We start from the raw sequence: 14,703 nt of genomic DNA, 5'->3' as shown, positions 1-14,703 counted from the left end.
TAAATGTAATTAACCATCTTCACACTTCTTTCCTTGCAAAATTTTAGCCTTCACAGAACTTAGAAACTCAATTGTAATTTTCTCATAAGCAGGATATTTGAGAGTGGCAAAGGAACTCCAACCAAGTTTATCAATCATCCAAGAGAATTCCTTTAACATGCCCAATGTGCTTAAAGTATTTTCATCTAAATATTGTCTAGGCAAAATAACTCTCTTAATCATTGAAGCGTACCTCAACCTTTGTTCTTCATTTTGAAAATTAATACCAATTGAGTTGTTAATAGAAGAACGAACCCGTTTTCCTGGACATTGTTCAACTACTGGTGGTACTGAAACATGACACACAAATTCAATGATAGTGATTGGGTGTTATGATGGTGAAGAAGATGGTGCGTTGCGGTGGCCTGGGTCATGGGGAGGGCGTCCGCTGGTTGGAGGAGTCGGTGACCAGGACTGGATTACGCCAACTAAAGCGACATTGTGTCGTAGTCTTCTACCACTTGGAGGGTGTGATGGTCTGTGGAGGTTTACGACAATGGCGGCGCACACGTTGAATCTTGTCCGTGTGGAGTTGCGAACTAGGTCGTTGGTGTGGAGTTGCGACTGGGACGTTGATGTGGATGAATGAGGAGAACTCGCAAAATGTTACACTTTTGCCTCTTTTTTTATTTATTTATATAATTTTTTTAAAAAAAAACCAGAAAACTAGTGATATTCATTTTCACAGGCACCATGTGGTGATGTGATTGAAACACTGGTCGTATTTTTTTTTTCAAAATTACCTCCTAAATACAACTTTAATCTTTGACCATTTACTCTAAAACTTCTTTCTAAATTAGGGTCTGAGACTTCAATTGTACAAAAAGGAAAGATTTTCTTAACAACAACAGACTTGACCACCTAGATTTGAGTTTGCCAGGAAATAGTTTAAGCCTGAAATTATACAATAACACATGTTGTCTTTGGGAAAATTCTTTAAGCAGATTTTTTTTATCATGCCATTTTTTTGTTCTTTCTTTATAAATCTGAGCATTTTCATAGGCTTGCATTCTAAATTCCTTTAACTCATCCAATTGCAGTAGCCCTTTCTCACCTGCATTCTTTAAATCAAAATTTAGCAATTTAATAGCACAAAATGATTTATGCTCTAATTTTACTGGTAAATGACATGATTTCCCATACACCAACTGATATGGTGACATTCCAATTGGAGTTTTAAAAGCTGTACGATAAGCCCAAACTACATCATCTAATTTTCTTGACCGATCTTTTCTAGACGAGCTCACAACTTTTTCCAAAATTCTCTTCAACTCCTTATTGAAATTTCCATTGGTTTGTGGACCGCAAGGGGTAACTATCTTGTGTTTGACACCATATTGTCCCAAAAGTGATGCAAAATTTTTGTTATGAAAATGTAAACCTCCATCACTAATGATTGCTTTGGGTACCCCAAATCTAGAAAAAAATTGTTTCTTAATGAAAGAAACCACCACCTTAGCATCATTTGTTGGTAATGCACTGGCCTCTACACATTTAAACACACAATCCACAACAACCAAAATGTATTGGTTTGAGAAAGAAAGAGGAAAGGGCCCCATAAAATCTATATCCCAAACATCAAAAATTTCCACTTCAAGTATGTTGTTTTTTAAGGGCATCTCATTTCTTTTTGAAATATTTCCTACTCTTTGACATCTATAACAGTGCTTCACTAAACTATGGGCATCCTTAAAGAGGGTAGGCCAATAAAATCCACGTTGTAAAACTTTATAATTTGTTCTTTCAACACTAAAATGCCTCCCATAATCTGACCCATGACTAGTGCCGTCAAAATGGGTTGAAACCCGTGAGCCAACCCGGCTCACCACGGGTTTGAGCCGGGTTGGGTTGGAAAAAAATGAATTTTTTTTATGCGAGCCAATTTTGACCCGGCTCACTAAGAACCCGGCTCACACGGGTTGAACCCGTGGTGGGTCGGGTTGGCTCACCAACCCACCTATTTTTTTAATTAAATTAATTATTCAAATCTTATTTTTTTTATTGAAATCAAATTAATTAAATTAATTATTCAAAATGCACAACCTTTACTTAGAAATAAAGCATTTCGCGTTCCTGTCTTTCCAAAAGTTCCCCTTCGCAAATAAAACCCTAAGATTATAGATTGGATAATATTATAGATGGAGATAAAGAAGAAGATGTTTCAAGAGAGCATAATACTGTGGATTTATCCATTCAGGACTCCAATTTAATAGATGGATAATATTATAGATTAGATAATTCGGGAATATATCATTTGTTTTATCTTGTTTTTAGACCTATCTACAAGCATGAAAATTTATCTTGTGCTATATATTTTTGTTAACGTTTATATGTAGTTTTTTGTATGCCTCACTAAATTAAATTGGCAAAATTTTACGCTTGATAGCTTAGAATATATATAACAATATATTTCTTTTGTTTCATTTTCTTTTATATCAATTGATTCAATTATTACTGTTTCAATTTGATCGATCAAAGTAACATGTTATAAGAATCTGAGAAGAAGAAGGTACAAAAAAAAGTTAATTAAGTGAGCCAATGAGCCAACCCGTTTAACCCACCAACCCGTGGTGGGTCGGGTCGGGTTCGAATTTTTTTGGCTCGCTAATTAATGAGCCGAGTTGGGTTGACTCACTAAATGGTCAACTCGTGGTGGGTCGGGCCGGGTTACCCGTTTTGACAGCTCTACCCATGACAATGCCAAAGAATACTCTCAAATTCATTTTCAAGAACACATCTTCTAATGATACACCATCACTACATCTTTTGAACAACATAGGATCATCCCAAAAGTAACATTTAACGTGTAGAAATTTTTTTCTTTGCTGAAAAGTACGGTCATGAGGAATTATACCACTTGCTTTAAAATTGACAAAATATGCAAACCATAGCAAGGAAGTAATGGCCAGTAACTTCTCATATGGAAACTCCTCTGAAATAGGCTTGATATCCTGGTTCCCTTCATCAAACTTCAATCTTGAAAGGTGATATGCTACTAAATTTTGCTTTCCTTGCTTATCTCGAATTTCCAGGTTAAACAATTGTAATAAGAGAATCCAACGAATTAAACTTGGTTTGACATCCTGCTTAGAAAGCAAATATCTCAAAGCAACATGATCAATGTAAACAATAACATTAGACCCAAAAAGATAAGATTTGAATTTATAAAAAACAAACACTATTGCAAGCAATTCTTTTTTAGTCGTGGCATAATTCTTTTGAGCTTCATTCAATACACGACTGACATAATATATAACATGAAACGTTTTTTCTTTTCTTTGTCCTAATACAGTACCCATAGCATAATCACTAGCATCACACATCAATTCAAATGGTAAAGACCAATTAGGTGCTGTAATTATAGGAGCAGAAATAAGTTGTTTCTTTATAGGACCATTTAAATTAATTCATTATTCTATTTGCATTATCATTCTGTGTTAGTTGAATTCTCTTTGCTTGAGGACAAACAAAAGTCTAAGCTTGGGGTATTTTGATGTGTGAATAAAATGTAATTGCATTCATATCTTAGTTTAGGCCATTTGCATACATAATTGAATTAATTGAATGATTTCATCATGCATTATCTTTGTTTCGGATCATACATTTGGGATCTATGTTTTTCTTTTAGGTAGGTGTTTCTAAGTGTTAAAATCACAACTTTGTCCAAGATGCAGAGTTGAAACCAAGGAGTTCCACAACTTAGTTGTGAACGTTTTCACAACCTGTGGATTTTGCTAAAAAATGTAGAGTTGAAACTAGAGAGTTCCACAACTGAGTTGTGAAAGTTTCCAAGAGCTGTAGATTTGTCTCGAGAGAAATAAAATCCAAACCAGCAAGTTCAACAATTGAGTTGTGATTTTTTCACAACTCGTGGATTTATTTTAGGAGTGCGAAATTGAAACCAGAGAAAAGCACAAGGAGATTGTGGATTTTTTCCATGAGCAATGGAATTGTTCGAAGAAGTTACTAACATCTCATTATGTGGATTTAAAAAGATTAAAAGAACTAGAGAAATTAAGGATAGTTACTAGAACGGAGTAATCAGTCTCCTAAAAAAAGGGAATTAGAGGAAAGAAAGGGGAATTAACAATTGGGACATGATTTTTAGGGGAAAAAATGTAGATGAAGAAGCACTGATGGAGGCTACACTTCTTCTTCCTTTAATTTCTTATGAATTTTACATTATTTAGAACTAATTTTCCTTTTTGTTAGAGGATTGATGTAATACTTTTGACTATAATTTCTGAACCTTTTCAATTGATGTTTAGTTAGTTTTAATTATTCCAGTGTTCTATTTATGTTCTAATGTCTATTCTATGAGTAATTTTACAATTGGGAAATTAAGGATTGTTTATTATTATAAATAGAACATATTAGATATTTTCACAATTGGTAAATTGGGCATAGCTAATTAGTTTGTAATTGAGATAAGAATTGTTCTTCATGATTTTATTGAATTTTGTAACTGGCCTAAGGGATTAGGGGTTTGAATTCAATGGATAAATTTGCTTATCTACGGAATTAGGGGTAAACAAGCTCTTAATAAACTCAAGTGGATAATTATAATTCGCACATCAATTGGAAAGGGGAGGAATTTATATGAAAACGTATGAAATTAATCCTCTAACATTGTTTATATTAATTGAATTCTCATTAATTGTTTATGTTCATTGTTTCACTTGATTTTCTGTTGCTCAAAATTATGTTAATCAGTAATCTAGTACTCAACTCATTCAATCCAGAGGACGATATTTTGTTACTCAGTTTACAACCCTAATTCCACCATCCTCTCCAACTATTGACGAGTACAGTCCAGGGACAACTCATTTTGTGCCTTCCATCCATTCTGGAGGCACTTCATCCTCAAGTGGTTTAAAGAGGAAGACACTTATGGTGGACATAATGGATTCACAATTTGATAAGTTGATAACCAAGCTCGATGGCTTCATGGACGTAATGGGATCCAGTAATGTTCATTTTGAGAATATATCAAACATGGTCGAGAAAAATGAAATCCTGCGTCGCACCCCTATATTCTAATACACAAAGGGCAACATACAGAAATGTTGATTGCGATAAACAAACAAGACAAAACACTTGTGGAGCAATGTTATGATTTCCTCTGTACAAATCCTGCATGCACAAAAAGGTTAATGGGAATGCTCTCACATTGTAGAGGGAATAAGTTGTGTAACATGATGGTGGGTGGTAGTCGAGTCCATCTATGTGTATAATATAGTCTTAGGTTCATTTATATTGTAAGGTTTTGTCTCATCCTTCTATTGTAATATGATATTGTTGCTATTAATACTTAACAATGTTGGTTAATGCTTATGACATTTTGTCACTTCAATTGTTACTTTTAATATTAAATTATTCTTATGACATTTGATGTGTTATTTTTTTTTTGTTTTGTTCAAGTTATTTTTTTAATGACATCATCATCGTAAAAAAGGACACGAAAAAGTCGTAAGGAAAAAGAACCGGCAACTAAGATAGACGCTCCTGCATATATGAGGCCATATGTTGAAGAAGTATTAGATCAACATCGTTTCTTCAATGATGGTCATCAGATGGAACACTATGCTACTGATTTCTATACAAGAAATGTCGTGGTTCCAAAAATTATGAATTTTGAATCAATTGCGACCTCAAACCTATATTTTCATCATCACCTTGTTTTTCAAGGAGTATCAGATTTTGTGAGATTGGAACGACCCTTCTATCCGGATTTGATCAAAGTCTTCTATTCAAATCTAAGGATTTTTGCAAATGGATATCTTTAGAATAAGGTCATCAAGAAAAGAATTAAATTGAAACTAGCTGATTGGTTGAATGTTGCTATCTCAAGTACGAGGGTCAGAAATTGTCCTTCACAAATATATCAAATGAATTTTCCTATAACTGCTAGATGACATTAGCTACTATGGTAAACTAGAAATGCAGGGTCAATATGTTAAAATGGTTGGTTGTTTAAACATTAATGATAGACTTCTGCATTAGCTTGTCATGTATATGTTGACTCCACAACCTGGAAATTTCGCAAAATTGTTGCCCAAAGATATCTTTATGTTATGGGTGCTTAAAAATAGTATATCTATCAATTAGTCTCATCATATCATGCAAAATATGCTTAAATGTAAGGCCAATGAGATATCTCTATGTCTTAATCACCAAAATCATGCAATATAATGAAGTAGATTTTGATGCCGATGCCAACACCAGACTGGGACCAGACAACATTTTTTGACTAATTCTTTGAAGAAGTTGAATATTGTTAACGTCAATGATATTTGGCAGCATAAAGTCAGTAATGATGAAGACGAAGAACAACCACAACATCAAAGTCCTCAACATGGCATCCCTGTGCAACCTCCTCCTTATCCATCAAATCCTCATATGATGACTCAAATGTGGGAGGGGTACAAGACTTGCAAACCAAAATGCGAGATATGGAACAAATGCACGAGGCATGTTGAGGGAATTGAAGATAACATGACCAACTTATCTCTAGACATGAACTGACAATTTCCTAACCTTAATTACAATGTTAACTTAATGACGTGACATATACAGAGCCTCTTACGTGAAAAATGTGTAATTAAAAAATTAAAAAAATAGTGTTTCTGAAATGTGAATGCCTTTCCTCACACAACCATGGCAGCCACCACGCTCTCTTCCATCCACCACCGTGAGCGAAGCAATCGCGCTTGTAATGCCCCCTTTTTTGAGGGTTAAAAAAAATCATTCACTTATATTTAAGGACACAATATTTATTTTTATTTCACATTAATACATCACAATTGTCAAGATTAATAATTAAAATACAGATTGAATCTTAAAAATTTGTTTAGAGTTACAAGCCAAAACATTTCACAACTTAAAATTACACATTTGAAAATCCCATAGAGTTTTTTTCCCCAATGCATCCTTGCTCTAAACTTCTCCAGCATCACCTGAAACATCATCTATTCCCGTATAACGACACGAGTTATGCGATCATCGTACTCATACAAGTAAGGTGAGCTAACCAAATATATAGAAGAAATAAGTTGCTACAATAAATTTACTTACACAATTCAGTCATTCATCAGTAACATTAACTGCCAACCAGGCTGTATTACCTCTAACGAAAACAATCTAAGACTATAACTGTAATTAGTTAGTCTATTATGAAAATTAAATTCTTAAATGAATTGAAGTTCATTTTATTCTCTGATAATGTATCAGGTAAACTATATAATCAAAATAAATGAACATGAGTCTCCCTTTGTTTTCCATCCCTCACACTTAGATATTAGATTTATCGATTTGTGTCCTTCACACGCAGCTACTGGACACTGATCCTTCACACACAGCTATTGTCCCTATCTCGGTTCTATCATACTCATACATTTGATAAACATATATCAAAACCAGTCCCTCATATGGACCACAGATAAGAGTCGTCCTCCACACTCACCTCTAGACATATCTCCCTTGTTATCTAAGGTCTTATGAGTAAAAACATTGGTGAGTAACATCCGTTCACCAAGCACCATACTCAGCACGAGTCAAAAACCTACACCGAGATATCTATATTCCCTCGATAGAGGAAAATGACAGGACTTGAATCCATCTATCGCCTTACACAGACAAAAGGAATTATCATTTTAACTACCAAGATAAAACATAAATCTTTCCGTTTATACATGATAATACTAAAGAATCACCAAAGACTATTCTATTGAATCCCAACAGGACCCTCAACATCAACGTATACACTAATAATATATCACTATAAATGGTCACCGGAGAAGAATCAAATGTTTGACGAATCAAACTCACCATAAACGCCAGTACATATGACTAGTCACAACTTACTGGATCATACCAGGGCTGCTCTATGATCATGGATGTACCAACTCCGGTTTTTAACATTCCTTTATCCTACCATCAAAAAAATAACCTTAATATAAATGTTTTGGGGAACCAAGAAGTTGAATCTGGCAAAGCCCATTAGACACCTTCTTATCCTTCCAGAAATACACAAGAGAAAAAGAAGAAGAAAAATACAATAAACGTTCTGGGGAACCAAGAAGTTGAATCTGGCATAGCCGATTACACACCTTCTTATCTTTCCAGAAAGTTACAAGAGAAGAAGAAAAACAATAAACATTATGGGGAACCAAAAAGTTGAATCTGACATAGCCGGTTAGACATCTTCTTATCCTTCCAGAAAGATGCAAAAGAAGTAGAATATAATTCTAAATCAGTAAAGAGAATCAAAATTCTAAACATATTCAAGATTTTCGATCATACAAAAATAAAAGACTCAAGGTTAGCTCCCCTTACCTCTTTCAAGAATTTTTCTCTTGCTCAGAAGTAGTTCCCCCGAAAGTCTTCCAGAATCTCTACTCTCTTTACAACCAAAACTTTCTTCCTAACTCTTTTTTCTCTCTTTTCTAAAATTTCTCTCTCCTTATTTCCTCCTTCTTGGAACAAAATTTCCCTCCCCTTGGCTTTTTATAGCAGAAAAAAATTTACTTTTCATTTTACTATTTAAAAATAATATTTTAATCACAAGTTGATAAAATCTGACCCCTCATGACTCAATGCAACATGGACTTATCCCTTCCACTTTTCATTTTGTTTACTATTCACTTTTTTTTAACAAAATCTTCTAAAATATGTTCTCAAAATTTTGAACCCCTCTTTCCAAAAATTCTATAATTTTCTATCATCAAATTTTAATTTTTCTTACTATTTTTATTTATCTGGAAAAATATACTATTGTACTAAACTCCTTTCTATGTATTGAACCACTACAAAGTTTTCTCCAAATATTCATACTATGCATAATTTTATATCCAACATACAATTGAATATATTACAAATTAGTTTAACAGTACATAATCGGTCTGATAAGAATTTGGTTAAAAATTCATTGAGTAGACTTCCAGGAATGAGAGATGCGTCACAATGGACAACTTAACTACCAAGTCTTTCCTAGCCAAAGTGTTCCTCAACTAGTTTTTTTTAACAAATTTCTTATTTACAGATCCAAAATAGCAATATAGTTTTTTTTATTAACAATATTAACACATAAATTCAAATATGTATAGTTATACAACAAGCACATATGTTTTTCATTAATGGTATTCACACAAAATTTTACATTACTTGCGAAGCAACAAAAAAATGGAAACATCTTATCGTATTTATTTTAGTCTTACATTCTCCCCATTCACAAAATTTTTTGTCCTCGAAAATTATGGTTATCATGAGAATAGATAAGGGTAGGTGTTTCTCATATCCTCTTCTAATTCCCAAGTCATCTCTTGTGTGCTCTCATTCCACAGCTCTTTCACCGTGTGGATGCTCTTTCCTCTGAGTTGTTTAGTTTGATGATCCAAAATTCGCAGGTTTGACGTTTAAAGATAAATCTCCTTTGACTTGAATCTCATCCATCTCAAGCACATGATCTGGTCTTGAAACGTACTTTCTTAGGTTTGATACATGAAACATGTCGTGTAAATTCTCTAATTATGGAGGCAACGCGATTTTATATGCTACTGGCCCGATCCTCTTGATGATTTCAAATGGTCCAAGAAACTTGGGAGACAACTTCTTCGATTTGATAGCTCTTCTTATGCTTGTCATCTAAGACACACGAAGGAACACATGGTCTCCTACTTCGAACTCAAGAGGTCTTCTTCTCTTATCTGCATAAGACTTCTGTCTGCTTTGAGTTGCACACATTCTCTCTTGTATCAACTTAACTTTGTTTGTCGTTTGTTGTAACATCTCGGGACCTAACGCAACTGCTTCTCCATCTTGGTACCAACATAGAGGTGTCCTACATCTTCTCCCATACAAGGCTTCATATGGCGCCATCCCTATGCTGGAATGAAAGTTGTTGTTGTAAGTGAATTCTACCAAAGATAGAATTTCGCTCCAACTTCCCATATGATAAAAAACACACGTCCTCAACAAGTCTTCGAGAGATTGAATAGTCCTTTTGGACTATCCATCCGTGTGAGGATGAGATTCTGAACTCATCCTAAGCTTCGTACCGAAAGCCTCTTGTAATTTCTTCCAAAATCTTGACGTAAATCTTGGATCACGATCAGAAATGATATTTGATGGTACACCATGCAATTTGACAACTTCTCTGACATAAAGTTCTGCCAACTTATCCAAGGATGTCCTTTGATTGATTAACACACATCCAAGTCCTTGGTATGAAGCGTCATAGAACACTTCCAAACTCTTAGTAGTATCCGGAATGGCCAGGACTAGAGCACTCGTCAATCTTCTCTTCATTTCCTCAAAACTTGCTTTGCACTTGTTCGTCCATGAGAAAGGTTGGTCTTTACGAGTTAACTGGGTTAAAGGACCTACAATCTTGGAGAAACCTTCTACAAATCTTCTGTAATAACCGACAAAGCCCACAAAAATTCTTACTTCAGTCATACTCTTTGGGCGTTCCCACTTAAGCACTGCTTCAACTTTCGCTAGATCGACAATAATCCCTTGTGACGAAATCACGTGATCCAAAAATTGATTTTCATCTAACCAAAACTCACACTTAGACAACTTCCCATACAATTGACGTTCCCTCAAAATATCCAACACTAGTCTAAAATGTCCTGCATGTTCTTCTCGACTTTTAGAATAGATGAGAATGTCATCAATAAACACAACGACAAACTTATCTAGGTAGGATCTAAAAATTCGATTCATATAGTCCATAAAAATTGCAGGAGCATTTGAAACTCCAAATGGCATCACTACATACTCATAGTGCCCATAGCGTGATCTAAAAGCTGTCTTCTGAACATCCTCAAGTTTGACTAAAATCTAGTGATAACCAGATCTCAAATCAATGTTAGAGAATATACTTGCTCCTCGTACCTGATCCAATAGGTCCTCAATCCTTGACAGTGGATACTTATTCTTTATTGTCAGTTTGTTCAACTGCCGGTAGTCAACACACAACCTCGAACTTCCGTCTTTCTTTTTCACAAGTAACACTGGAACTCCCCATGGTGATACACTAGGTCTGATAAACTGTTTCTCTAACAATTCTTCTATCTGCTTCTTTAGTTCTGCCAACTCTACAGGAGTCATGCTGTAAGGAGCTATAAATATTGGTCCTGCACCAGGAATCAAGTCGATGGAGAACTCAACTTCTCTCGTTGGTGGTAACCCAGGTATCTCATCTAGAAAAACATCAGCGTATTCTTCCACCACTGAAATAACCATTGTATGTTGTTCAGAACCTTTCGTCTTATCATGAGCTATAACCATGAAACATGTAGCACCGCCTTTAAAATCCTTTAAAAGTTCTTTAGTTGAGACAAACTCTAAACCGTCTATTTCTTGGAAAATCAACTTGTGTTGTCCATAGTCAATTAGGATGTGATTGGTGGATAACCAATCCATCCCTAGAATGATATCAAGATCTCTTAAAGGCAAAGAGATCAAATTCACTTTGAACTTGCGTCTTGCTTCTATAATCGGGCATCCGACACAGACTAAACTGGTCGAGATCTGACTCGATGCTGTTGTAGAAACCATTAGAACACACCCAAGGTCACTCACAGGAGTGTGTAGCTCCGAAATCAAACAAAATACGCATACATTTTCCAAACAATAGGCACGTGTCTAAGATAAGGTTACCTGGCTTTGCTGCTTCTTCTCCAGTGATGGCAAAAACCCTTCCCGTTGCCTTGGGCTTTTCTCCAAAAGGACTGGGCTGTTGTGGTCCAATCTTTACATTATTTTCAAGACAGTTGAAAGCAAAATGTCCTCGCTTATTGTAGGAAAAACACTTCTTCACATTATTCTGCTTACCCAAGAGTTTTGGGCATTCTCTTCTGTAGTGCGCACCACCGCACTCATAACACTTCACAGATCCTGGAACAGGTTGTTGACGTTTCAAATAAGGTTTCTTTTGAAATCCTGCTGATAAACAAATTTTTAATCTCCAAAAACGAAGTCAAAAACTTGTTAAGACCTCGGCAAGTGTACTGAATAGTATCAAGTAATAATAAATGGTAAGACCAAGTATCATTTCCCAAGAGACTCACGACACTAAAATGTTATGTGATTACTCAACTAATTAAGACTCTAAAGAACAAATTTTGGGGTTTTTTAATGCAAATGCAATAAAATAAACATGAATGCAATTTGATCAATTGAGGCTAAACACAAGAATGAATGGATGAAGTTGATGATATTGTTGTTGGGTTTAGATTTCACCTAATTTACTCTCATGCATATATGAATTCATCTTCTTCATTAATGTTAATGTCACTTTTTAATTTATCTTAAACCAGATGTCTCGGTGAAGAAAGCCTACTTCTAATTACTAGTTCACAATGTCTTGTCTCCCTAGCAATTAATCATGCATTACATTCGCACAGAAGCTTAAAGGCAACCGATCCTCCTATTCCTATGTCTAGGTAATATTGCTTCCGGGATAATTTCCACAGTTCTATATTTCTCCGTATGTGTCCATATCGACAAAATCAAAGATCATGCAATTGAATGAGTTAAACAAAGCATGCATAGAGTGTAGAGAAAAAACCCTAACAATTAATGAAGTAAAGCATATATAATCAAGAATCAATTCAATACATGAGAGTTTAAGAGGTTACATCTTTCCCAACAACAAATAAGGTTTAGTTCTCCATCGTCATGGAAGAACTAGATGAATAATGGAATGAAAGAATGGAAGAGATAGAAAAACCCTAGAAAGAGAAGATGAGAGCCATCACCATCTCCAAATCTACCCCCAAGGGGTGAAAAATGTGTTTCTATGCTCAAGCCATCAAAAGATACAATCCCTAGGACGTGCAAGTCCTTAAATAGAAAATAAAAATAACAGAAAATAGGTCCAAGCTCACATCATCGACGCTCAGCTCCAAAATGGCGCTCAGCGGTAGCTGCGACACTCAAAACTGGCGCTCAACGCAACTTTTTCTACACTCTGGTTGACTTTTCTGCATTCTAGTTGACTGGTTGACTGGTTGACTTTTCTGCATTCTGATTGACTTTTCTACACTCTGGTTCACTTTTCTGCATTCTGGTTCACTTTTCTGCATTCCAAGCATTCGGTACTTTAACTCTTCTTTCAAATCATTCCAATAGCCTACAAAATCAAGGGAATCTAGCACAAAACCATTAAATTCACCTTCAATTCTCTTATTCACAAAACTCAAGCAAAAACATGAGTTCAAGCAAGCTTCTAAGTCAAAAAGGGTGTTTTTAATATCAAAATGTCCTAGCTTATTGTAGGAAAAACACTTCTTCACATTATTCTGCTTACCCAAGAGTTTTGGGCATTCTCTTCTGTAGTGCGCACCCCTGCACTCATAACACTTCACAGATCCTGGAACAGGTTGCTGACGTTTCAAATAAGGCTTCTTTTGAAATCCTACCCTGAATGAACTTCCTTTCTGAGGCCTCACTACCCTATCTGGGTCTGTCTCTAGCATCTCCACCCACTTAGCAGTCTCAATCATAGTAAAAAATTGTCGGATTTTCAGTGGTATAACTGCCTTCTTCAGGTCATGCCGTAGACCCTCTTCAAACTTCTGACACTTCCATTCATTTGGAAGGGATTGCAAGTAGTACCTTGAAAGCTGGTCAAAGCTTACCGCATACTCATGTACCGACATCCTTCCCTGGCTTAAACTCAGAAATTCAAGCTCCTTCGCAAACTTCGCACTGCTAGGAAAATATTTCTCCAGGAATTTGACTTTGAAATTCTCCCAGGTGATAGTTTCCTTGTTAGCCTCCATCAGTCGCTTAACTCCTCTCCACCAGTATTCCGCTTCTCCGATCAGTAGAAAGGTCACAAAAACCACCTTCTTGTCTTTTGAACAAAAGATAGCCTTGAAGACTTTCTCAATCTCATGGATCCAATACTCTGCTTCATTAGGAGTTGCACTCCCATCAAACTTAGAGGGATTGTGGCGCATGAAATGGGTCATACTAGATTGATCTTTCGGCCCATTCGCAACATTGTGGTGCAGGATATCAACTACCCTCTCGATAGCGCCAACAATTCTTTCGATTCTTTTCAGTCATAAAGTGAGAATTGTCGTTCTCAGTTCCCTAGACATGATGTTCTATACACGTATAATAATAACCAAATCAATTTCATAAACAAACAATAAATACACAAGAATGCATGATAGAATTTCACACTACCCAACCCCAAGACATTTTTTTAAGATCTTTGCTCTGATACCAATAAGTGTAACGCCCCTTTTTTAGAGGGTTAAAAAAATTATTCACTTACATTTAAGGACACAATGTTTATTTTTATTTCGCAATAATGCATCACAGTTGTCAAGAGTAATAATTAAAATACAGACCGAATCTTAAAAATCTGTTTAAAGTTACAAGCTAAAACATTTCCCAACTTAAAATTACATATTTGAAAATCCCATAGAGTTTTTTTTTCCAATGCATCCTCGCTCTAAACTTCTCTAGCATCACCTGAAACATCATCTACTCCCGTATAACGACACGAGTTATACGATCGTCGTAGTCATACAAGTAGGGTGAGTTACCAAATACAAAGAAGAAATAAGGTACAATAAATTTACTTACACATTTCAATCATTTATCAGTAACATTAACTGCCAACCAGGTTGTATTACCTCTAAT

At 35.4% G+C, this 14,703-nt stretch overlaps 1 protein-coding gene across 1 annotated transcript; it reads right to left on the bottom strand.

The window, feature by feature from the left end:
* Positions 1-10,044: 10,044 nt before the first annotated feature.
* Positions 10,045-14,021, bottom strand: LOC108324500 (uncharacterized). Its single transcript, XM_017557446.1, has 4 exons — positions 13,355-14,021; positions 11,704-11,985; positions 10,936-11,585; positions 10,045-10,881 (listed from the first exon to the last, which is right to left on the bottom strand). Exons 1-4 carry the CDS (start codon positions 14,019-14,021, stop codon positions 10,045-10,047), a joined length of 2,436 nt encoding a protein of 811 aa, XP_017412935.1.
* Between the last annotated feature and the right edge of the window lie 682 nt (positions 14,022-14,703).

The sequence above is a fragment of the Vigna angularis genome, chromosome 3 (assembly GCF_016808095.1).
Source record: "Vigna angularis cultivar LongXiaoDou No.4 chromosome 3, ASM1680809v1, whole genome shotgun sequence".
NCBI classification, from domain to species: Eukaryota; Viridiplantae; Streptophyta; class Magnoliopsida; order Fabales; family Fabaceae; genus Vigna; species Vigna angularis.
This window is presented reverse-complemented; position numbering and strand designations above follow the sequence as displayed.

Bases quoted from the DNA above. Each gene is read 5' to 3' on its own strand.
- LOC108324500 (XM_017557446.1), bottom strand. From the start codon at position 14,021: ATGACCCATTTCATGCGCCACAATCCCTCTAAGTTTGATGGGAGTGCA. The intron at 11,986-13,354 runs GTAAGCAGAATA...GTTTATCAGCAG, and splicing joins AGAATGCCCAAAACTCTTGG to GATTTCAAAAGAAACCTTAT. The intron at 10,882-10,935 runs GTACGAGGAGCA...GGTTATCACTAG, and splicing joins TTGAGGACCTATTGGATCAG to ATTTTAGTCAAACTTGAGGA.